The sequence below is a fragment of the Pan paniscus genome, chromosome 4, assembly GCF_029289425.2.
Source record: "Pan paniscus chromosome 4, NHGRI_mPanPan1-v2.0_pri, whole genome shotgun sequence".
NCBI lineage: Eukaryota > Metazoa > Chordata > Mammalia > Primates > Hominidae > Pan > Pan paniscus.
Window position 1 is genome coordinate 19429490 of NC_073253.2, and position 26983 is coordinate 19456472.

Sequence of the window (26983 nt, forward strand, 5' to 3'; positions counted from 1 at the left end):
CTTATTAGCCATGTAGCCTTCAGTAATTCACAGAACTTACCTGAGAAATGAGAATAATAGTATCTACCCCACAAGGGTGCTTCTGAGAATTCCCAGAGGTGGTAGTAAAAATGGATAGTGCCTGACACATTGTAAACGCTCAAATAGTAACTGGTTAGCTATAACTGTTTCTTTAAACAATCCACTTTAAGTACTCACTTGAACCATCACCACTTATAGAAAGTTTTTTTGTTTTGGGCAAAGTTCCAAAATTATATTTGACATTGGAATTTTTTTTTTTTTTTGCAGTATCTTTATCATGACTTATAATGCAGCTTAGATACAAAGGTAGATACCAAGTATTTAATAAATACTTGCTGATTGATTTCAAATAATTTAAGAATTCTTGAATTAAGTAAGGAATAATTCAAGAGTTAACCTTTAGTTAACTCAAAGTTCCATAATGGGTTCAAAAGGGAAGCTAAAGGTGTCTCAAAAACATCTCTAACCTTAAAGAATAAAGTTGGAAAGATCTCTATAATATCTTTTAGAAATATTGTTATTTTCTAGGCCCAGAATGCTATTTCTTGCTTGTATATTTGTAAAACTGACAGTTGTTGATAAGGGAAAGGTAACCACACATTTAATTTGTTTACATGGGTAAGCAATATGTAAATAATCAAGAGATGGTTATAAACTACCTTTATAGGATAACTTTTTTATTCAACTCCAAAAAAGCAGCTGTGCTCTTCTCCTACCCCAAAGGAATCATGTCAGAATTAATATTCCTTAGGAAAATGAATATTTCTTAGGAAAATGACTCAGTAAATTATATATTACTTTTATAGTTCTGATATATTGTGAGGAATAGTCCCTGGAAATAAGTGTACATAGATCTCTTTGGTCATAGAGCAATTCTTGTTGCAGTAGCATTGGCTTGTAAATGCAGATGTCAAGAGTATAACCAAACTTAAGAGCATTTTAGCATTGCCTATACTACTATTCTGTGCTTAGGAATGCCCAACATTTCATAAGAGGTATAAAGGGTAAATTCAAGGAGCTTCTAACAGCAGTGAAAGTACTAAAATTTGACAGAATCTTTTGACTGCAAACCATCACTTTTATCAGGTTGTTGAAGGAGTTTCCCTAGCCAATTACAATCTGCCTTTGTGTTCTTGGTTGGAAATAGATACAAGATAACTCTCTTACTTATAGCTCAAATACTATTCCCTTAAGCCCTAGAGTAACTTGATTTTCAGAAGAGCTACTTGGTGAAAATATTTACTTAAAGCTAAAAGCAAAAGTTGAAGCCTTACCTGAAACTCATTTCTAATGGGAATGTATTCAGCAAATGTTTAAAGATACAATGAGTTGAGGTCATGTTTATACAATTAAACTTAGGCTAAAAAATTTTGGATAAAAAACTAACATGCTTTAGACATTTGCTTATAATGGTATTGACTTCTAAACTTTTTCCTGGTGGCTCTCTTAATAACACAGTGAGTGATCAGATACAAAATAAGTGGTGTAGAGTTCTGTTTCTTCCTGTGGCTTTTTTTTTTTTTTTGAGGCGGAGTCTCGCTCTGTTGCTCAGGCTGGAGTGCTGTGGCGCCATCTCGGCTCACTGCAAGCTCCGCCTCCCGGGTTCACGGCATTCTCCTGCCTCAGCCTCCCGAGTAGCTGCGATTACAGGTGCCCACACCACGCCCGGCTAATTTTTCGTTTTTTTAGTAGAGACGGGGTTTCACCATGTTAGCTAGGATGGTCTCTATCTCCTGACCTCTTGATCCGCCCAGCCTCCCAAAGTGCTGGGATTACAGGCGTGAGCAACCACGCCTGGCCTTATGGCATTTTTAAAAACATTCAAGAGCTGCAGCCTAGTTAACATGTTCTTTTCTAAAATTGGGATTAAAATCAGTAAAGCCTTTGAGGTTCTTTTAAGTATTTTTCTAGATTGCTAGATATCTTAAAAGAATTTCTGAGTAACAGTGAGCTTAGTTTGCCCTGTTTGGATAAGTACATACAACTATTCCATAAATGAGGCTTTTATTATGTATTAAATAAAATGGTAACAAATATTTATGTTCTTTCACTATACATCATCCTTAAAGGAAAAAAAAACTATTTTTTTCAGTTTTTAATCAGAAACTGAACTAAATTATACTTTAGTTTTTTTGGAAATTATAATTACTTTATGAAATTCATTTTCCTTGGAAACAAAATGCCAAAAGAACTGAGTGAACATTTAAGGTCTTTTAAATATTTAGCACTAGGGGGTAACACATTTCAGAGGCAAGAGAGAAGGAAAGAGTACTGTATTTGGAATTCAGAGGACTGGATTTAAGGCCCAACTCTGCTAATCACCAGGTCTGTGATCCTAAGCGATGTACTCTACCTCTTAGAGACTCATTATTTATTCTGTCTCTGAAATGGGGGATAATGATGCTTTCCTACCACCCAGGGCTGGTTTTAGGAGGCTCACTTGAGACGATAGATATAAAAATGCTCTGTGCCATACATTAGAAAACTAAATAAAAATTATTCTTGTTGAGGAGTCAAGCTGTATAGGTAGAACTATAAGCATGTCAAGAAGTCAAGTTCTAAATTCAGGGCGTGAGGTAAAAAAAAATTGTATATAGTCAAAATTTCAAGTTTCTAAATTGTTGTGAAGAATAGTACATATTGTCTTGTCTGTACAACCCTGAATAGTAATCTGCATATGTGTACAGTGTGTATAGTGGTATACTTCATATATAAAGAGAACATATACAAAATGATTTTACAATACTTTTTTTTTTAGCTGAGCACGTAATACTTGTAAGTTACATATGCCTAAGACTCCTGTATCATAACAATCAGGAATAAGACAACCTATGAAAAAATATACCTTATGTAGTGGAACAGTAGATGCTGGGATCTGAACAAACAGCTAATGAGATTTAACTCATAGTTACATAGTTCCAAGTTAGCAAAATGGTGGCACCAGAGTTTTGTTTGGCTAGAAACAGGTTTAACATTTTTAAATTTGGATTTTTTTCCTTTGGGCATTCATTTTCCAGGTACTCACCACTCCTTGTTGCCTTACATCCATCTGATCCAAAGACCTTTGGGTCTTTGAAGACATTGAAACATTGAGTGTTTGACTTCTGGTTTATCCAAAGGAAGGTCTCACTGAGGAAATTAATGTTGAGCTTGAATGTTAAGTAAGCAATAACTATGGATTGGCAAAGTAGAGCTTGGGAATTTATGCCAGGTTGGAAGAACAGGAAAGAGTTAGAGAGGAAAGTCTTTGCAAAACAAACAAAGGTTAACATAGCTGAGCTATTGTTGGGAGGAAGTGGAAGATGAACTTGGTTGATTCTGGTTGATCTTGGTTGATAGCAGATGTGTTTTCTATTTAGTAGTTGGCTTTGTTTTGACAGACAGTGGTAAGAACTACTGTGAGCCAACAGTGGTATATGAGAGAGGTTCTGCTGGCTATTTGAACAATTTGGAAGGACTTCAAGGAAGGGAAAAAGCCATTGTCTAGTTGTGAGGTGATAAGGGTCTTGCTTTTGAAATGGAGACTAAGAACTTAATTTGAGGGAGTTTGGGGCAGAGTGGCCAGAGTTGGTGACTGGGAGCCCTGGAGCCACGCTGGCATCATCTTTCTTTGGTGTCTGATATTCAAGCTTTCAGCACATCTTATCATTTTTCCTGGGGAATATCTGCTCTGTCCACTATCCCCTGTTAGCTGCAGATGCAGTCATACTAACTTAGGCCTTTATTATCACTTCCAGGGTATTTCTAAAGCATCCGCCCGGACTGCACTAGCTCACTTCTCCACCCCTGCCCTGCCCTGATCCATCTCTCTCCATCTATTTTACACATAACTGAAAGAGCTGCCTTCCCCCAAAACACTTCTTTGAGCAACTCTCTTATACAAAAAATTGAGAGAGCCTCCAATAGTTTATCAAGTTAAAGGCAAGAGTAAAACCCATCAGTGAGGGGTTAGGGAGGGGATTAGGGCAGGATTATTTCAGAGTGATAAACTTTTTGGACAGAGTCATCCTGAGGTCTGAAACTTAAATTATTGCCCTATTCTGTAGCAAATAGAAACTAAAAATGAAGACACATTTTGAGGATAAGGAAAAATTAGGCAGGAATTTACAGGTCAGATCTCATCCTTGCTGTTGTATTTCAAGTGGGAAAGAAGCGTACACATACAGACCTGCCCTCTGACCATACAGTGTCCATTCCTGTCTTCTTGCTTTTTTCCTCAGGGTATTCTCTCTCCTTGGAACTTACCTTTTCTAAACTGCTATTCAAGAGCCACCTTTTCGATAAACATTTATCTGTTCTAACCCGTACTGTCCTTTTTGAGAATTCTTACTACACTTCCCAGTGCTACTTAGCCTAGTACTTAATCATTCTCAAATTTTCCCCAACTAAAAGATGAACTCTGTGGTATGAGGGATTATGCCCCCACACTCTTGAATACCCCATTAACAGATGTGTGTGGAACATAAGGTAGTAGAAGAAAAGCAGCATGGCAAAATAGGGAGATTGAGTCTTGGGTTCTGATCCTGTGGGGCATAGTCACCAACTGTATTATCTCTAAGGCCTCATCTGGATTTGGAATCCTGTGATTCTAGTGGCATGTAGTATGTAAACGACTAATAGAATATGAAGTCGGGGAGAGAAGAGACTGTAAGTTAATTTTAAGGTGGCGAGCCTGGAGAACCAAGAGGATAAAAGTGCCTTTGCCAGAAAAGTAAGAAAGAGGTGACAGTTTGGTTGGGAAGGCTGGGGATGGGGGAATTAGTTTCATATTTGCCAGTCATTGAGATTTGCTGCCATTGTGAGTTTCTAATGCAAAATGTCCTATCAGCAGTAGTAAGTAGCAGGCTATGCAGAGGTGCCAGCTGAGGAATGGAGAAGAGATTCAGAGTTATCACCCAACAGGTTCAGTGAGCCTCCAGGATGAAGTGGATCTAGAAAGAGGAAAGGAAAGGCACTAGCCTTTCGAAATGAAAGGTGTGATCAGAGAGCTGGGAGGACTGATGGATATCCAGTGGGGATATCAGCAATTTGAAAGCTGAGAAGTTTGCATTTATCTGACCAAGAAGAATCAATGAACTTGTTGGAGAGAGAATTTCAAATTTCATTGGTGAGCTGAAGACAACCTCTGAGTTGCCAGGATTCAAGGAGGGAAGTGTAATGAGGGAAGTGTAGTGAGGTTATGTTCAGTGCTTCTGATTTGGAGAGACATTCAGAAAACAGGACTGATGGAAATATTGTGAAAGCTGGAACATGAACCTGTATAATCTCAATTGTAGGGCCACCTTACTCTTCCACATGAAGAGGGGCTACCTAGGCCCCTATGGGCATGCTTTCATTACTTCAGGAAGAGTGAGTTTAGCTGTGGAAAGTAGTTTGGGGGTGGCATTTTTCACCTTAAGAAAGTTAATCTATATTTATATTTTCATAAAAGACCATGAATTAGAATGAAAATCTACTTAAAAATTGGATTTTAAAAATTCAGGTACTACCTTTTTATTTTTCCTTTTTAAAAAGCTCACTTCTCCCACACCAGTAAATGAATTTGTTACCCAGTAGTACTTAGATTCTGCTGATAAGTCTAAAGTTAAATGATCTTTTATGGTAGTAGAACAATAACAGTATCCATTATAATGTTTTCTCCAAGAAGATATTTGTTTATTCATTTTTATCAATAATAATAAGATAGCTAATGTTACACTTGATTTTACATTCAGGTGGTCTGTCTTTTAAAGAAGTTCTTATCTTTATTTCTCTTTCTCTTTCATTTATTATAATCCCTATTAGTAAACTTTTAAGTCTGCAGAGAAGTTTTGGGAAGCATTTGGAAGTAGTAGGTGATGTGCTGTAGCTGAGGTGAGGAACATATTAGTGCCTCTATATTTTTATTTGGGGTAGAGATGAGACCAGAAACCACTGTTTTTGTACATTGGATTTGAATATGAAGGTGTGAATAGTTTATAGGCTGATGTACTACCATTAAACATTACCCAAATCTGATTTCTTCATGGGTTTCTGTTGGCAATTTGGAAAAACTTTCCCATAGAAAAATATGCTGGTGACTTTGAATACAGGAAATCATGCAAAAGACTATGGCTGACACTTACGATAATAGCTTTTCTTCTAAATGCACAACTCTATGATAAAATATTGAAGTTATCAAGAAGAAAAAGCTCATAATAAAAAACACTGATCTAGAAATTACATTCTCCTGGTGAGAATCATGTGAGAGAACTGGTAACCTGTTTGGCTCTCAATTAAAAACAAATCTCTGATAAAATGTGAGAAAATAGCAAACAGGTTTATTCTCAAATATTTAATTTTATATTTCTAGCATCCTGTTACAGTATTGCAAAGTTCCTCCAATTATCTCTTCCCTCCTCCCACCCCTATTAAAAATATACCAGGAAACTATGCAACAATACAGTTTTTTTTAATGTAAAATTGAATTGGCATACTAACCATTTTTTGCCGAATCATGTTGGTCAGTTTCAAAAACATGATTAGCTGCACTGCCAAAAAATATATTTTGTTTGTGTGGTTCAGAGAGAAATGTAAATAGTGTGATATTGTTCATCCAAGGCATCTTAATATAGTAACATGCAAAAGAAAGTATATAATGAAAAGAGATTTTCACACATTATGACACTGACCAAATACATATATTTCTTTCTTTCTTTCTTTCTTTCTTTCTTTTTTTTTTTTTTTTTAATAGAGATGGAGGGGGAGGTCTCACTGTATTGCCCAGGCTGGTCTTGAACTCCTGGCCTCAAGTGATCCTCCTGCTTCAGCCTCCCAAAGTGCTGGGATTAGAGTCATGAGTCACTGTGCCTGGCCCAAATAACATAGATTTAAAGTTTAAACATTTAGTTCTATGTCACAGTAACCAAGGTTTACCTGTTTGTTTCTTTTGTTTCTTTTAATAGAATTTAATTCCTTTTCGACCTTCAATTCAGTTCCAAGGACTCCACGGGGTGAGTACTCTTATTAATTTAACAAACAAATCTAATGTTCTTGCACGCTATTCAACTTTTAAAATCCATTTTCAGTTGACCCTTTTATTATAATCAGCCACTCATTCTGTGAGCTTTGTGACTAAATGAAAATTTCTGACATCTTTAAGATGCTTGAATTATCTTATTTTCTTAACTTACTTTTAAAAAATTCATATATGGTTATTGATATTGACAGTGTTTTTTTATCCATAACATGGATAATTGCATGTTTGAACCTTTTTATTGAAGTATAACGTACATCAAGGTATTATGTGAGTATGTTTTATCACAGCTTAACATCCGTACGGGATTATTTATTTCAGGCAAGTTATGATTGTGATTGCTTTTACTATTAACAAAATTTTGCTGTGTGTGCACTTTTTTAAGTTGTATATACCAGGAAATGAAATATGCAAGTAGAAATTGAGTTTTTCATATATACAGAATAAACAAAGTTTTCTGTGTATTTTATTACTGCATTTAAAAGCACAATAAATGATAATGCCTAATAAAATGGACTTATGAATTTTGTCTTTATGATAGATGATAAAGTTTACAGGAGTAGAATCAGTACTTTAAAATTATTACTATTAATATTTCATAGTAATAAAATAAATAGTAGACTCAATTATTCTTTTTGCTTCATTTAAATTAATATGTATTCTATATTTGCCTCTATATATTAGCTATAAAATGGAAATTTGTAATATCCGTAAATGGATTTTTAGAGCTATAGAGAAAACATAAGCTGAGGGAGGAAGATTCTTGATTATTGTAAATCTACAGACTTCTGAATTTTTGTTATGTCACAAAATGCAAAAGTGTCAATTTAAATAAATAGTCTTTCTAACCTTTATAACTGGAAAACAGTTCAAGAGTCAGATTAATTACATCATTCAACACAGACCAAGAGTACTTCTAAATGTGTTTTGTAATGCTTACTTGAAGGAGATGTTTGTGTGGATGTCAGAGTTTTGCTTCTACATGACAGCTTTACAATTAAGTCCTGTTTTTCCTCTTCAGTGACTAAGTGTTCATGAATGGGATCCTAACTGGAATAAGTATTCTTCTGAATTTTGTTGTATAGCTTTTTAGTAGGTAGTCATTAGCACATGCTGATTTTCTATTTGAGGGCTTAGTTCAGGTGTTTATTTAAGGCTTCTTGAGTTTTCCTGCAAATTTTAATGGCAGCAATAATATCTGAAGAGATGTGCCAGGGTCAGGCCTAATTCTACCAGCCCTGGAGGGCTCCATGGATTTTCACTAAAGGATTATCTTGGGAGAAGAGGGCTAGAGGAGGAGTATAAGGTTTGAGCTGCATTTCTCTTACTAGGAGCAGTAGGGTTCTAGGGCTGATGTTTCCCTTAATTCTTTCTCCTGGGAAATGCAAGTAAAGGATATTTTCTAACGAGGCATCAAGTTATGCCGAAACCCTAAATTATGGGGCACCAATATGTGCAGGCTTCCAAACTCTCCATTCTGACCCTTGCAGTTTTTAGCAGTCTAGGAAGGGAGTATGGTTTTCTCTAGCATACTAGTTGCCCCTGGGCCCTAAGCAGCATTGCAAAGCAGGCAGTTTATATTTGAAACCTTAGACCACCTTTTCTAAATTTTCCTACCTATGTCCCCCTGTAGCTTTCCTGTTCCATGTGTCCAAGTGCCCTCAGTTTATCTTTGCCTGCTCTACTTTCTCTTCCTACTTTATTCCTTGCCTTGGTATAGTTCACTGATGGAAGCAATTTAGATATAAATGACTGATGGGTTTAAATCTTAATGGGTGTTTGAATTTTAACAGATAAGCTTTTTAACCCAAGCAAATGGTGATTGGATTTGGTAGAGTAGATGAGGAGTGGAGGTACTATAGACTGAGAGCTATAGGATGGTTGATCCTACCTTGCTTATTCTGTCTCAACCCCCCACTCTTTTCATTATTCTAACTGGGAACAAAATATATGGACTCAGCATTGTTTTAGAGCCTGCAGCTGCATTCCATCCACCCCTCCCCCTTCTTTTTGCAGAGCTCTCCCCAGCTCTTTGGGACTTAGTAAAAACAAAGAGTCATTACTGGGGAGAGAGTGGGTTGGCACAGCCCACAGGGAAGACGCAGGGCCACCGATGTGAGGGTCTTCTGTACACTGCTCCTCTGTTTTTCTCGAGAGCCATGATAATTTAATGTTGCCTTGCTGATTGCTTTAAATCCTCTCTGAAGAAGTATGCTTACAGATTTTTTTCCTATGTGAAATATGTTTAGGGCTTTAAATTAATAGATTTAAATTTAAATTTTCCACAAAGGATACTTTTCCTTAATGAGAAATTTTATTTGTCTTTTTACATCAAATATGACTGAAAATGTACCTTAACTGTCATGATACTGTCATATATAGGCATATTTGACGTATAACTAAGCATTGTTAAAATATCGTTTTAAAACTGAACATATAATGTTAAAATCATTTTCTGTTTCCCTGATGAGACTCACACTAAGCACTGCATGGTTATGCTCTTCCTTGTTACTAATTATAAGATTTTTTTCCCTCAGTGATGTCTTTAGAAGGCCAGAATTTGGGTCTTGGCTGGTTAGCTTTTAAGCATATTTGCTTTTGTGCCTGAACATGTTCTCTTAGGTTGAAGTTTTCTTCTAAATAAATGCAGACTGAAATATTAAAGTATACCAATATGCTGCTAAAGAGTAGAAATTCTGAAAGTCATTGATTACCTGGATTTTTATTATCACAGTTGGGCAGCAGCCTTTGTAGTATTAAAAATATAAATTGTGACTTCACTGTTCATTCTACCCCTGTTCCTTAATGGAAAAAGGTGCTCAGAAAATTAGATGGTCATTGAAGGCATTTTCTGGATTCAGAAAGGTGAGGAAATATCTATGGTAGCAGTTGATTCTCATTTCTAAACTCATGAATATCAGGAGGTGAATAAATCATCCAAAATTGCTTTGCTGATTCTGAAGAGAGTGAATCAACCAATTCTCACAGTTCTAATCTGTACCTAAGATACTTACAACTAAAGGTTTACTAGGATTATAAATCTCTCTAGAACAGCATATTTAGACAGAAATGGTAGCCGGTACGTTCACATGGGCTACTGCATTGTGATCTTCAAGTTACAACATTCAGAGGGGTATAATGGTATAATGCACCCAATTTCCAAAAGCAACATTTTTATTGTGAAGTAAGCTTTATAAAAATCAGGATAGTTCTATCTACTGATCTGGTACTGAAAATGTGACAGGTGATAATTTTCCACAGATGTGTTTCAGTACATTTTTAAAAACTAAACTCTGTATTTGCATGCTTGTTGAAAGTTTCTTGTCTAAAGACACACAGTTAATAGAGGCAGAGCTGTAACTACAGTCTTGGTCTTCACACTGCTAGGGAGAAGTTCTTCCTGCCATACTGTAATAGCAGTTGCTACTGATGCAGTTATCAACCAACATAATTGTTCTAAGCAATAAACTATAAACAGGTAGCCTAATCAATGAATGTGTTAATAGGTTAGTTTGTTGTTCTGCTTTTTTCTTATTCACTGTGCAAACATTCTTTCAGCCTTTAGTGGTGCCAAGTGCTTGTTATGTACTTTGTGTGAAGAGATGCAGGGATGGGCATGGCATGGGCTCCACCCTCAGAGAACGCACAGTCTTAACAAACACATACAGACTAATACTTAGAAAATTCATAATGTAGGATTCATCCAGAACCCTCCACTCAGAACTTCTATGGAAATGGGGGACTATCAGGAACAAGGCTTATATGTGTATTTTTCATTGGTATGAAATAGCCTTTTAAACAAGGGTTTTAGTAGATACAAAATGTCACATCTTGGCAATAGGTGTGTAAAATTCCAGAAGACCTATTTAAGAACTGTGTGTATGCATGTGCACACACACAAAGGTAAGTGTGTGGTATGTTATAATTGAGATAAAATCTGAAATGGCAAAGTTTTCAATAGTGAATAATGCCCACATCTGCTGGCATGTGGTAGCCTTACAGAGTGGACTTGCCTCAGGCCTCAGGGACTCATGTCCAGGGAGTGATTTCCCCAGGGCAGTGAGAAATAATGCTAACTTTGTCACAGTATATGAGATTCTAGACCTCGGTATTAACTCAGTATTTGTTATGAGAATATTATTCTTAAATTCTTTCTAATTTAGTTGCTTACTTTCAGACTCAGCAATCCCAGAGGCTTTAGAAAATAGTTTTACATAACATAATTTTTAGAAATAATAAAATAATAATTATTTTTTGAGACAAGGTCTTGCTCTCCAGGCTGGAGTGAAGAGGCACAATCATAGGTTACTGCAGCCTTGAACTCCTGGGCTCAAGCAATCCTCCCTCCTCAGCCTCCCAAGTAGCTAGGATTATAGATACACAGCCATGACTGGCTAATTTTTTGTTGTTGTTGTAGAGATGGGTCTCACTGTGTTGCCCAGGCTGGCCTCAAATTCCTGGCTTCAAGCAATCCTCCTGACTGGGCTTCCCAAAGACCTGGGATTACAGGTTTAAAGCACCATACCGGGCCTAATTTTTAGAAATCATGTTTAAGAATTTAAGAAGAGGACTGAAAATAGAAAATATTTTCTATAAGTACCATGCAGTATCTCCTGTGAAACACTGAGTCACACACACTTTTCCCAGAATGAACAAGGAATAGCCAGCCAAACAAGTTCTAAATGTATGCCTTCTAAAAAGGCACAATGACCTTCCGAAGATGAAATTGGCATTTAACTGGTAACTTTAAAGGCTTGAATAGTGCTATAAAACTCTTTCAGTAGAGTCATTAAACAGAGGGTTGGATTTTTCTTCTCGTTTTTTTATCCCCAAACTTAGCAAAGCCTTCAGAGATATTTTGTTAATTATTTATTTTACTTTGTGGGGGGTGTGGAGAAGATTGGGTTTGAAAAACAAAATTATACAGTATTTGAAGTTAGTAGGCAATTTCAGCCCCCTTGAAAATGCTTCCTGCAGATTGTCCTTCCCTACCCTACTTGGTTCCTGGGGAAGCAAAGATAACTATCAGCTTGCAATACACAGCAAAGATAAAAATAAATCCCCTGCACTGCCATACCTTCTTAGATAATATGCCTTCCCTCCGACTTCTTTCCCTTGATGTTTTGGTTTGGCTAGCCCACTGGTTTTGCCAAGGGTTGTGTTTAGTCAGTCAGCTCTGAATGTTGCCAACTAACAGCTACCTTGATACTCTTGGCTCTGAGTGTCTCTGAGTGTAATTAATACTAGAAGAATGTTAAAATTATATTTATTTATAATGGTAGTTCTGTTTTAATTTTTTTAATATTACAGTGGTTAACATGCATAGATATCATCTAATATTTTTGCTGAATTACACCTCTTTAGCCACATGTTAATTTACTAAGGTGTTAATAAAATAGTAAATTACCTAATGTTAAAAAAATTTTAGTTTTTATATATACACACACACAACACGTACACACACACTTTTTTTTTTTTTTGAGACGGAGTCTTGCTCTGTCGCCCAGGCTAGAGTGCACATTTTTTAAAATCTCATTTTACCCAGGAGATGGGCTGCCCCTGGGAACTCTGGAAACTGCATATTTTCTCACACAATAATTGAATCATACTTTGAAACTATTGTAAATTGACTAGAGTACCCGGTCTAGGCCACCCCTTGCCCTTGAAGAGCTCAGAATAGCAGAGTGTGGGAGGATAACTTTGATTGTATGTTTGTGGTGCCTGAGGAAAGTATCTCAAAGTACTCACGGATCATACCCTTACACAGGCCCCACTGTGAGCTACAGCAAGACAAGCCCCCCAAAGCATGAGCACAAACAGGGGTGCTCACCCTGCTCTGTCCTTCACCAAACTGCATCACTTTGGAATGCAGCAGCTGGAGCTATAACTAATATCTGAAGCTACCACAATTGCCTTAAATTGTATTCTTAGCAATGAGTTAAGCTTACTGCCTTCACTTAGCAAATATTTGTCAGTACGCGATGTGTACCAGGCACCATGATAGACAGGTAGACACTATGTAGACAAGGTAAAATAGCCCATTTGTATTCCTGACATTATTTGTTTGTCAATAAAATTTGTCACTAATTGGCTTTGCTTTTTTGTTTCCCACCAAAAACTGAACTTGTAGAATTGAGTTATTTATGTTGCAGGCAGTATCACTTTAATAGTACTCAACGCTTATTTAAGCTTGGAAAATAATATTGTACCAATTCTTTGATACTTTGTGGTCCCTTAAATTTAACCATCCCTTACTCTGTCACCTATGTTGGAGTGAAGTGGCTCAATCATAGCTCACTGCAGCCTCCTGGGTAGCTGGGACTATAAGCACGCATTACCACACTCTGCTAATTTTTTAACTTTTTGAAGAGACACGGTCTCCCTATATTGCCCAGCCTGGTCTCCAACTCCTGGACTCAAGCGATCCTCCCACCTCCGCCTCTCAAAGTGCTGGGATTACAGGGGTGATCTACCACCCAGCCCCACCTTCTTGAGGAGTTAGGTTTCACCTTGGAGATCAGTGCTTCTTATCTATAAAATTTCCCTGGAGAGCTATGATGAGGTTTGGAAACCTGGACTTAAAACAATTTTTTTCCCCCAGATATTCTTAGGATAGCTCGATTCACTGTCATAACAATGTTTGGAGACTATACATATATATAGGTACGTATACATTCTCTTCTCGGAAGAAGCTTCATGACTTCCATCAATTTCTGGGTAACCTCTGACCTCTCTAATATGAGAAAACTACATCAGTAAATGAATGGCCTTCAAATACATTTACAAATAATTCACAGGCAAAACTGTTTTACATCGCATAGCTTTACACATATAGATGTAGACATTCACACAACTGAAACAAAAGTTCCACAACATAGTCTTTACCCTTACTTCATCAATGTACCCTGATATGTTCTATTCCATTCTCTTTCATTTAAAAAGAATCCTAGTCACAATTCACTAAATTAATGCCATGACCTTCCAATGGGTCACAATCTATTATAGCTTACCAAACATGGTAGGAGATTATCAACTATTTAAAAAATTTTAGCCAGGGAGTCATGTGGTCAGATTTGCATTTTAACATGCTTCTCCAATGGCTGCCTTGAGTTAGTCATTCCTTATACATGGGATTCCTTACATATGGGAGGAGAAGAAGAAGAAGAGATAAGGATGGCTCTGTATTTATTACTTGAGCGTTTGGTTAGGTGGTGAGGCCATTATTCAAATCTGAAATAGACGAAAAGAGCAGGTTGAGACAGGAGACATGGGTGTGTTTGGTTTAGAACATGTTATCCATGAGGTGTTCAGGTTACACTCCAATCCTCATTCTATCAGAATGGAGCTGCCCAGGGGGTATTCCCATTGGAGAATTGGAACAAAAGGATTTTCAAAAAGCAACTCCAAAGGACATTTTATTGGGTTTAATTATACCTGGAACTTTAGTCGTAAGAAGAAAGAAAAGGTAGATTTACAGATGAAATTCTGATGTGAAGCCCTATTTAAAGAGTAATTTTTTTTCTAGCTGTTAAAGAATACTGGTTTACATATGAATACTGAAAGCATGACTATTGTTACTTTTAATTACTAATATTTAGGTAATTTGAAGCTCCTTTTGTTGAATTTTGCCCATATTAATTAAGAACAATGACAGGCTAATAGAGATTAAGTGTGGTATATTCATTTAGTGGAAGAATATACAACAGTGAAAAGCAGTAACTTATAACTCTAAGCAGGCAGAAGAATACATACGGTATGATGCCGTTTTTATAAAGTTTAATAACAGGAATAATCAGACAATCTATTTGTAGGTTTACGTATATGATAAAATTATTAAAAACCAAAAAAGGGGTGACAGTTATGAAAATGAGAACAGTGGTTACCCATGAAGGGAAAGGCAGGCAGAGGGAAAAGGAGAGGAGTAGGGATGGATGTGTTATTGCTCACATTCTAGTTCTTGAGTTTACAGGTTCTTATTATGACATTGAACTTCAAAACTATCAAGCTATACTTATTTTGCAGAAACAAATATGTTAAAGTTGTTCTCATTATCATTAAAGATAATTTGTCATCTTTATGGGTTAAATAAGAAAAACCAGAACATGTTTCAATAGATGCCAAAAAGGCATTTTAAATCTGTATTTCCTAATTGTTCGAGAAACATAAAAGAAATTTTTGGAGATGCCAAGTTCAAATATGCCAAGACTCTAAGGAGAAAAACTGGATATTAAAGGTTTAAAAAAACAAGTTGACAAGGAGAACAGAGAAGGCAGGTCTTGTTATCTAGAGCTAGACACCAGCTAATATCTTGGTAGTCAACTACTTGATAGAGTTGCTTTGTCATCTATCAGTGGAGAAAGAAAGTTTTCTCTCTGTCTGTGATCTCTCTCTCCAGTGGAAAGAAGGTGCAGGCAGAGTTGCTGGTGTTATCAAGGGTATGGGAGTAGAGGTTACTTTCCTTTCTGAGTTAACACTTGATGTTTTGGAGCAGTGGCATTGTAAAGTGTCCTAGGAAAAAGTCCAGTCTAGAAAGGACAGATTAGGGGAATGAAAAGCAGCAGTTGGTTGAATTTTAAAAGATGAGGTTCTTAGGGGGCTTAGGGTAATAAAACTCAGAATGCAATAGCCAAGTGATTAAAGAACTAAATTGGGCCCACATCAGTAGAGGGTTGGTACCTAAGCAGCCATAGGAAAAGGGCAGTTCTTTATAATACATGAAAAGCCTAGGGTTTAATAACCACTTAGTAAGGTATGTTATGGATATCTTATTTTAGAGTAAGAATATAAGGCATAGCCATATTTATGAAGGTAGTAATACTCTACTAATCAATACTTAGAAGTTTTTGTTATGACTAATCTGAATGCTTTTTAGTTTTTCCTTAATCTAGTCATGTTGGTAATTTATAAGTCAGTTTTCAGATTAGGAAAGAGGGTATTTGAGGGTGTTCCATTTCCACTGAATAGTAAGATGATGCTTACTTAGATTTCCACAGCTGTTTGAAAGCTCTGTATTTGGCTATAACGGAAAACTTTGTTAGGGATGCTTGATGTTTTGTGTTTTGTTTCTAAAGGAAGACAGTGTTTTGTTCCTTCTTTAGAAAACTTGTAGAATAGAATAATGAGTCCAGGATTAATTTGGGATAAAGTCTTTTACTTCATAAATTCTGATTCTGTAAAAAAAAAAAAAAAAAAAATCTCTAACCTCTTTCAAGAATATTTAAGGTAATTGAGTCAAAGGGCAAGTGTCAGTGATAACCTAAAATCTAGTTATTATTTTTATGCAGCCTTTATTGTTTTTCTGATTGAAAAACAAAGTGAATAAACATTTGTAAAGTGTATAAAATACACATAAGAATAAAGATGAGTAATAAAAGGGTCCCTAATAGTGAAAAACAGTTTTATTCAATTTCTTTCTAGTCTTTTCTTCTTGCTCACACATACATTTTTAAAATTGCAGGCTTAGTGTGTTTATTGCTTTTTTATATTCTTTTTTCATTTAGCATGTATCATGAGCATTTTCCTATGTTATTAAATAATAAAAGTTGCTTTTAAATAGCTACCTAACATTTCATTTTATGGATGCACTATCATTTAGCCATTCTCCTATTACATGTATGGTTTCTGTATAACAATAATGGTATGATTAAAATCCGTGTGCATAAATTATTATTGCTATCTTTATTTCCTCAGGATAGATTCCTAGATATGGCATTTATTAGGTCAGAATACTTTTAAAGTTTTCAATAACTGTCACTAAATCATTTATCCCATCTGAATCCCCCACCCCCAGAAAGCTGCTGCTGCCTTATATTCCCACAGCTGTTCGAAAGTGCCAGTCACAAGGGGTTTTCCCCAGCCAATATTGGATACGTGTTTTTTGAATTTCAAAATTAATCATTTGATAATGTCTAAAAACTGTTTGACAGTGTGATTTGTTTGATTATAATCTGACATGAGTAAAATACTGCAATGTTTTAAGATAGCGTAAAGTAACATCCAGTGCCTTGTCGTCTCCATCTGGTATTGCTAGAAGGAGTGGTTTTGAGTTTTTCATTCCTTTATACTATTCATGCTTTCTCCCAATATGGTGGGGAGAGTTTTTATTTTAGAAGTTCATGGACTCCCTTTGACAAAATTACTCTATTTCTCTAACTTTTAAAAATAATTATTCTATTTATATAACTTTTTACATACTGTATTTTGCTATTTTGACATTTTTCTTTACCATTGTTTGTGGTCATAATCATTTAGTGCTTTTGAATTTCTACCTTCATCTTTAGATGCCTGTCTTCTTTAAAAGAACATTGCAAACGTCTCACAAAGCCTAGCGGTATGGATCTCTTTTTTTCATGGAGCAATGCTGTGAGTTATTGGCCAGGGGATAAAATGTTTTACTACTTTATATAGTTTCATTATTTTAGAGGGACTCTGTGGTATGTGGTTCTACCTCCTAGCAGAATTAAATAACTATCTAAAAGATACGCAAAAGTTTTGTAATATCAGTTATTCAAATATAGTAATTACCTTAATTACCCATATGTAAACCTTTGCCCTTTTTTGCCAAAGTGTCTCTTTCTCTATGTGAAGGCATAGATTTGATGGCTTTGCCAATAGCCTAACCATCCTTAGAAATCTTTTTGGTCCTATATTTCTTGCAATTATAAATCAGTCTATCTAAGAAACTTGACAGGCCCTCTTATTTACATCAGACATGCCAATCTCTTAGAAATCAGAACTGTAGTCTCTAATTTAGCTCTTGATGTGTTGTGCATATCAATAGCTTTATACATGTGAAATTAGAAATAGTTTTATTTTCTTTATAGGCTTGAAGAAAATTAACAAACAAATTTGACTTATGAAAACTGAATAGAAATAAATTTTATGGAGTAAACCAGACTCTGCCTCAGGAATGCATTTTCAGAGTAGATGTTCGGAAACAGATTTATAAAAATTAAAATACTATATGTTTGGTTCATTTTTAGGGCTACCTATAGCTTGATACAAAAAAAAAAAAACACCCCCACAGACTTTAAAATACTGTTTGTATTTATGAAGATTGAATGCTTTAGAGTCATAAAGTTGTGATTCCCATGAGAACCCTTAATTCTATTTTCTTTGTTTCTTTGTTGTGCTGTAGCTAGTATCTGGGACTCTGGGAATCTGAAAGCAGTATTTTTTTTTTTTTTTTTTTATGGCTAGGGCACTTGGGAAGCAGTGTTTGCTACCCTTCTAGAGGAACAGCAGGCATCTGTAATTTTTCAGCCTTCCATGGACACCTGTTTTAGCTGATTCATTCTCATACCTTATCTTTCTGTATTTTGAGTTTGAGACAGTTGGAAATATTGCTAGTTGTTTTCATTATTTGTTTATTTTTCCAGATACCTTATTTGGCTTCCATTTACACTAACACTTAAGCTTTGACCCAGAAGACTTGTAGCCCCTTATTTTTCTCTAAATTATGAAGATTCAGAATGAGTATAGTTAACTTTTGATTATCCGAAGAGCTTGTTACCAGAAATTACTTCAAAAATAAAACATCTCATTATAGTAAGGAAGGCATGTGTGTGTTAGAATCAAACAGGTCAGAATTGGAGTGGGAGCTCCCCAATATTGTCTTTGTATTATCAAAGCAAACATTTTTTGGCACTTACTGTGTACCGGGCCTTGTGCCAAACACCTTAGATGGGTTATCTCTGAACTTCACATCAGTCATATGAGGTGGGTAATATCATTATCTACATTTTACAAGTATGGAAACTGGGGATTACTGAGGTTATTTGCCCAAGGTAACACAGATAGTAGATTCTGGAGCCAGAGTTGGAAACTGGGTAGTTTGCTCCAGACCCAATGATCTAGCATCCTAGGTATGGTCCATTAGGGCTCTCTCTTTTCATCCGTTTGTAAAAGAGAAGTTTTCACTTTCTTCTCAAACCATTGAGAAACAACTTGGAACTGGAAGTGCAAAGGGAGAATTCTAAAGAAAGCGTTTTAAAAAGGAGAAAGAACAAGAAAGCAGGACACCATTTCCTACCTTTGGTATTCTCCAAGTAGTTGGCACCAATTCTCATAAAAAAAATGGCACAAAGTGGTGCATATTTTTACACACACACTTTTGTAATGTTCATTTAAGATTTGACTACAATTTAATTAATTAAAATGATATACCCCAAATATTGTATGTCTTATTGCTGTTTCTCCTTCTTTAGCATAGACTGTGGTCTTGTGCCTTTGGTCCCCAGGGAGGACTTACCACAGTGGCTGCCTCAGCAATTCCAGTCTCTCATCATTCCTTCCTTAACTAGAGCATTTCTGAGTCTGTTTGTAATACATAAAATAAGTTCCCCGTAAGACTTATTTTGAAAAAAGCATTCGGTAACTTTACCCAAGAAAAGGCTCAAAAACAATTGATACTGAAAGCAGAGAATTAAGAGTTAAATATACTTCTAAATCTATATGGAAATATTCTGCAGACTTAACTATTGTTTGTCTTATTGGACTTACAAGTTTTCTTGGTGACATTGATTAGGTTGGGGTGAAACCATGTATTTTACAAAATCTGGGGCTTGGGCTTTTTGAGACTTCTGTTAACCTTGAGGACTTGCAGGTGTCAAATACCAGTCTCTCCCTAGATCTACACAACTGCTGCTGACTGCAGTCATGGATTCTAAGCCCACTTACATTTGCCAGCAGTTCTTCCTGGCATAATGCAAAAGAACGTTGCTCAAGGCTCCAGGGTACAAGGAGAGGAGATTGGCAATGAATTGGAAGTTGCCATTCATATTTAAGATTTTTTTTCCTTGTAGAATTCAGGTTTGGGCTTTGTTTCTGAGAAACCATTTTTTAAAACAAAATTCTGCTTCCTATTTGACAAGAAGAATTACTAAACTTAGAATTATTTAGTATGGTTACATTCTAAATTCTTTAAAAATACAAAATGGTTTTAAAGAGGTTGGGTCATACTTTCAAATGGAATTTCATGAAGCCAGAGTATTCGGCGAGTGTTTTAATAAAGACGAAGATACTTTTTAGAAAGAAAAATGTATAATATGAACTTAAGTCCCACAAACCCAGGAAGCCACTTGGCCTAGGCTTTGGGGCTAAACATAGCATAAGAGAGGTTAGAAACTTTCTCATCCTGACATTTGTACCACACAGCAGGCAGCTGTGTGGGGTTTTTTTTGTTTTTTGTTGTTGTTGTTGTTTTTTTTACCCTTCCTTTCATCTTGTAATTTATTTTTGCCTTCTCTGGGGAACCCTGGCTCTCAACAGTTTCTTAAGTCATCTATTTCAAATCCATTTATAATTTTTTAGTATCCCTGACATAAGGCACCTTCTGAGAGAATTTAATCTAAGTTCCTTCAGATAAATCTAACAAATATTTATTAGGTATCTACTCCACTGTGTTTCAAATATATATAAAAGTGGGTAAGACCGGCTGGGCGCAGTGGCTCACACCTGTAATCCCAGCACTTTGGAAGGCCAAGGCGGGCAGATCACGAGGTCAGGAGTTTGAGACAAGCCTGACCAACATGGTGAAACCATGTCTCTACTAAAAATACAAAAATTAGCCGGATGTGGTGGTGCACACCTGTAATCCCAGCTACTCAGGAGGCTGAGGCAGGAGAATCGCTTGAACCCAGGCGGCAGAGGTTGCAGTGAGCCAAGATCGAGCCGCTGCACTCCAGCCTGGGCGACAGAGCGAGACTCTGTCTCAAAAAAAAAAAAAAAAAAAAAAAAGTGAGTAAGACCATGGTCCTTGCCTCCAAAGAACTCACAGTCTGGTGGGAGAGAAAGGCAAATAAATGAGTACTTAGCATATACAATGTAGTGAAGGCAGCAATAGCGATGAGCGCCTAGAGGTGAGGGGACCATGGAGACTCAGAAAGTGGGCTTCTAAACGCACCTCACTGAGAAAGCAAAGGCTCCTGAGGGAAGGACTCCTAAGCTGAACTCACATTAAGTTAGCATGAGCTAAGGCAAGAAGTGGGGACACAGAGTAGCATGTTCCGGCACCCAGCAAGCAAGCACGGTATTGCTGCTGGACATGAAATACAAGGTGGAGATGAGGCCCAGTTAAACTGGTTTAGTAGCAAGAGTGCTGACAAGGAAACATATATACTGTTAAGAAGCTTACATCTACTACTCGTAAGTAGTAGGAAGTCATGAAGAAATAAATGACCCTTGAGACTGACAGAGTCATATTGACATTTTGTAAGAATAGTTGTTGATAAAAACTGAATGATTAGAGGATGGCAGCTGAATGATTAGATGATGGGATTGAGAACGGTTCAAAAGTGGAGGTCGAAAGCCAAGTTGTCCAAGCAAAAGGTAATACTGAGCCAAAGCAGAGGAAAGAATATACATTTAAGAAATGTTTCGGAAGGAAAAAGCAGTAAGTCTTACGATTATGTGGATGTTGAGGGGTGTGGAGTAGTGTGAGAAAGAGGAGTCAAATTTCACTCATCAGGATGCCAGTAATCTCAGCACTAAATGAATGATGGCTTATTAACTGGGCAATGTGGGAGGGTGGAAAGATTTAGGAACGAGATGATAATTTAGTTTATATCAGCTTTGTATATTTAAATTTTGGAAGGGACTGGTTAATAAAACAAAAATGAAATGCAGCTTTATGATAAGTTGCTGAACCCAATGGGAGGTTTTAGTTTTTGCCACCAAAGAAGAACTTGTGGCTTAGCCCAGCCATGACTGCATTTTGAAGAAACTATTTAGATTTTCTCGATGGCTGTCTCACTTCTCTTCCAAAACCACTTTGGCACTTGGTTCAACTTTGCATTCATTTTTAAACAAAGTTTCTGTTCTCTCATGCTCCATAGTCTGTATATCTTTTCCCTGATGCAGTATCTCTAGTACTAATCTGCTATTTCCATCTTTCCCCTGCCAGTAACTGTCATCACCCCTTTTTTCCTGGAAATACCCAACTACCAAACAACACACACTCAGACACCTGTGTTCTTCTAAATACTTTTTAGCCATGAAGCTACAAAAATGAATCATAAGAAAACTCCCTTTGAAGCCCCTTTTTAGCTGACGAAACCAACACTGGTCAGTTGTACAGTATTTAAAAATAAGAAGTACACTTAACCAGTTAATGAATTCATTTACATTAAGGTGCTCATTATCACATTCAAAGTAAAAAATATATATATATGTCTATATATACACATACACATACTGAAACAATTCCATTCTTCCAGGCAAAATACCCTGGAGTCATCCTTGATTTCTCCCCTTCATTCCTTATATTTAGTATGTCTAGGAATCCTGCTGCCTGTACCTGCAAAATACATCCCAGATCCATCCATTTCTCCCTGTCCTGGTCCTAGGCATCATTATCTCGTTCCTGGACTTTCATACATATGTGCCACAATGGCAGGAATCTTTGTCAGTTTTATTCACTACTATGTCATAGAAACCTAAACGGTGCCTAGCACAGTAGTACTCAGTTAATATGTGTGGAATAAGTGAATTAAATGAAAGAATCAATTAATCCATGTCATCTTACCAGAAACACTAACATTTAGAAGGCTAATTTCATATTAATAGAGAAGCCATATTAAGAGAGCCAAAAATTACTCAAGGTAGTTTTTTGTAATTTCAGTTATATAGCAACTGAGTGTATTGGGTGTATTTTATTTTTAAAAATTAGTACTTTACTTCCATCGATGTTATTGTGTATTTGTAATTAAAATTGGTTTTGAAATGTTGCCGTCGATGATATTTTCTCCAAAATGGTCATAAATTTAAAAGAATACATTAGGGATGAGAATGCAGTTCTCAGGAATTATTTTTCTAATAAGACTGTATCCTACAGAAATAAGAGAAATAGGAAACCTCAGTATTAGGCTGCTCTACTCTTTAATCCAGAACTAGAAATTTTATTACTGGATCCAGGGGAACCATGTGAAAAATAACAGGGAAAGCAATTTCACCTTACTTTTTCCTTGCTCAATATACATCTTGCTAAAGAGGAACAATGGAAGGAAATAAATGGACTTATTTTTCCTGAATTATTTATTAATTATAATTCCTGAATTATTGTTATATGACCTGAATTTTGGGGATAACTGCCAATATTTCTCTTTGTGCTAGAAAAATTTGGCATTTTGCACTACTCTCTTCAGTAAAATAGCTATCATATGGAAATTTCAGACGGCTCTAATATGTGTTGGATCCTCTCTACCCCCTGCCCTTCCCTGTCAGTAGGAATATTTAGCTCTTATTGATTTCTCTAATACTTAACTTTTTCTATTGCCAGTGAAGGCTACCCTCCCCTTCCTACTCCTCCACCCTTCAGTATTGGTTTGCACATCTGGGCTGATGTGAGAGGCTTTTTTTTTTTTTTCTCCCCTCAACCCATAATGTTTGGGCCTAAAGTCATAACTGCAGGTCTAGTTTAAAAAATAGCACATGTGGCTTTCAGGTTGAGGTTTCTATTTTCTGTTCTGATTCTAGATTATTCTGTCCCTAAACTGTGGAGCCTGAATAGTACATGCAAATATATTTCTCTAGCTTAAAGTATATTTTCTAGATTTTAAGGAAGTCACAGAATCAAGAGTCTAGAAATAATTTGAGAACAACAGAGAATTCTAATGTTTAAATGTTTGCAGTAAGTTTGTATCTAAGCTAATATATAGTCTATATATAGTCAAATAATAGATTTTAGATAAAATTAAGAGATGGACTGACTTCCTGGGATGCCGGAGGGGAGGTGGGTTCTGAGGCCATACAAATTGGGAAACTATTCAGTATGAAAAGACCCACAGCAAAGAAAGTTATTTTGTTTAACTTGGCATTTCCTAAATTTATTTGAGGAAAGAACCCCTCTTCCACATAAGGAAACTTTTCAGCATGCTTCAGAAATGCTGGTGGAAAGAAAGCAAACACTTCAGTTCTAGGCCTGGCTCAGGCATTAATCCACCTTTTCATTTAACAAATATGCATTGAGTGACTACTTTGTGCCACGCACCGCTTGAGGTGCTGACAATATATTCAGGGAACACAACAGACAAAAGCCTCTGTCCTTGCAGAGCTTATATTCTAGTGGAGGGAGAAAGACTATAAACATAATATGTTAGTATTACAAGGTAATGAGTGTTTCAGACAGCCATGGAGCAGGTTCGGATTTGTAGTACAGGGGTTGTCAATCTAAGTATGACTCTAACTTGAACAAATCACTAAGCCTCATTGTCCCTAATCTATAAAAAAAGAAATTATAGATGATCTTGGCCCGCTCAGCTATATGAGTCCACTTTAACACCAGGAATTGTCATGTCAAACCATGGTACTGCTGGTTCACTGAGCATTTACAATCACCTTATCAGAAAAGGTGTCTGTCAAACAAGAGTTCTGTAAGTTTGAATGATTTGTAATCCCACAGAAGAACAAAACACTTAAATAAATGAAGAAAACCCTTGCTGGTTCTATTTTTAATCTAACGTATACCTCAATCCAATATTGAGTAGAAAGTATTTGACTCAAGGACAGGAAACCTGCAGTAAAGGTACCAACAGCTTTTCAGCAGATGTTAGCATTCACATATGAGAAAGTTGCAGCAGTGTGCACATTGTGCTTCTGCCCTAGATCCTTATGTAAATAGGATGTCCGTGACTTGATGTTGAAATGACCTTTCAGGCAGTATTCTGTTGCCACATGCCTGAGCTTGTATCCCAGAGTAATTAGACGTTTTGACTTACACATCTTGGTATACAGTGTTTATGCTAATTATAAATGTCTGAAAGTTTCCTGAAACTTTTTCTTTGTAGCTTTTTATCAAAGACAGACAGGAGGTTGGGAGGAGGGTTGTGGATTGTGGTCCTAAGCCTTTGATTTTCAGTCTCTCATTTTTGGAATGAAAATTAAAATCTGCTTTTCCAGTTGCCGAGACATGGTGGTATATTTTTATATTCTTCATCTTGAACAAGAAACTGTTTGGAATCACAGCATTTTAATACTTTTTAAATAATATTTTATTCTTAAGGCATTTAGCTAAAAATTCAAGATTGTGAGTCCCTAAATAAAAGTTATTCCCAACTGACCTGTAGGAAAAGCTTAAAATACTAAAATTAAAATGGAGAAGTTTCTATCTCACAAAGGAATGGTCTTCCAATATTGTTTCAAAATCAGACCTCAAAACTTATTTCCTGTGGTGGTTACCTCAGTCCTCAAAGCTGACCCTAGGTCTACCAGTAGCAGTCAGTACATTTTCACTTCCTCCTCCTCGTATTTCATGAACCTGAAGGCTGGTTTTTAAGAAAATGCTTTATAACCATTTTGGAAAAAAGAACTGTGTAGATACACAATGGAATAGGCTCCTGCATATCAGAGGGGACTGACGCATATCCACAGGTTCCTCTGAAACTCTGCCTGAATGGCTCTAGATTAGACAAGGTCTCAGACCCACTCTAGCTCTGGCCTTCAACAGTCCCACAGGTTCTGGTCTGCTCTGAAGTTGCCATAGTTTAGTTCTAAAGCTTCCCTCTCACCAACCTGCCCTAATTGTCATATATTACCTGCTCTTTCCAATAAGTCTCCTGCTTTCCTGTCCATTGGCCAAATTGTTACACAGCCTTACCAGCCATAAACATAAGTGCTACCTTATATACCCATTTCATTCTTAAGAGTATACTTGGATATTGATACAATTAACTTTGTGTCTAATTAATACATCTTCAAGAAATTAGATGCACTAAGTCTACAAACCCTTTTGAAATTTTATGGATGTAAAATTTGCCTGAAAACATCTTGCTCTTGAAAAGCTTCAGATTAGCTCAGACCATACCATCTGCATTGATGCTGCTCTGAAACTACCAAGAAAAGGCAATGTAGAACTCTGATTGGCCTGGGCTTAGCTCAGACCATACCATCTGCATTGATGCTGCTCTGAAACTACCAAGAAAAGGCAATGTAGAACTCTGATTGGCCTGGGCTCCATGTCCCTTTGTTCCCTAACCTCTAAGCTCCACTTCAGCTCCATAGCTGCAAAGAAATTCATGACGTGCATCAAGAGTCACCCTTTGGTCCCAAAGTGAACACTGTTTGCCCTGATGCCTGCCCCTGCCCTGTCTGCGTACTGCTCAAATATACCCATAGTGTTACACGCAGGTAGGAGAAACTGTTGAGAAGTTCTGCTATCAGAGGTGAGGACAGAGGTGGTTTGTTACTGATCTTTAGCAGTCTGAGAATCTTATCATTGTGTGTGGCATATGATAAGAACAAGGAAAAATGGTAGGGATTGAAAGCACTCTGCAGATAAGTTACTCTGTATTTCTTTTTTTTTTTTTTTCACTTTATTTTTTATTTTTATAGACATAGGGTCTCATTGTGTTGCCCGGGCTGGTCTCGAACTCCCAGGCTCAAGTGATCCTCCCACCTCAGCCTCCCAAAGTGCTGGGATAACAGGTGTAAGTCACCACACCCAGCCTCTGATTTCTTTTCTAAGGGGATGACCTATTTCTGTTTATAATCCAAAATTTCTCAGCCTTGGCCCTACTGATATTTTGTACTGCGTAATTGGAGGGAATGTCCTGTGCAGTGTAGGGTGTTTGGCAGTATCTCTGGCCTCCCACTACATGCCAATAGCACCCTCCCAGACCAAATGTCCTCTGGGGGACAAAATTGCCCCTTGTTAAGAACCACTGTTTTAATCTATGTGTAACACAAATTTCAAAACACTTTGGTGAGTACATAGCATGGATTATGATTTTTTAAAAACTTTGTTTCTTTTTAAGCTGATTCTATTCTAGTCATGGTCATATTTTTTAAATCTGTAGCTTTTTTCCTACTGAAGAGACTTTTAAAAAACAAGAATATGAAAGTCTTCTGTGTCCACCATCAGGCCAAACTATAATGCTTTAAGAGAAAAAAATGCATAGAAAGATAATTATTTTACCTTAAAAAGCATAAATGTTACTTAAGAAGTTAGGATTGGGTGGTTTGGAGGATGAGAAA

The 26983-nt window shown here is 36.6% G+C and overlaps 1 protein-coding gene across 1 annotated transcript in view; it reads left to right on the forward strand.

Moving 5' to 3' along the window:
- The window catches only part of ELL2 (elongation factor for RNA polymerase II 2), an 87978-nt gene that overhangs the window by 23329 nt on the left and 37666 nt on the right, over nucleotides 1–26983 (forward strand). Inside the window, exon 2 of the mRNA XM_003822754.5 lies at nucleotides 6945–6992. Within this exon, the coding sequence (XP_003822802.1) occupies nucleotides 6945–6992 (48 nt within the window). The remainder of the gene's footprint in view (nucleotides 1–6944; nucleotides 6993–26983) is intronic.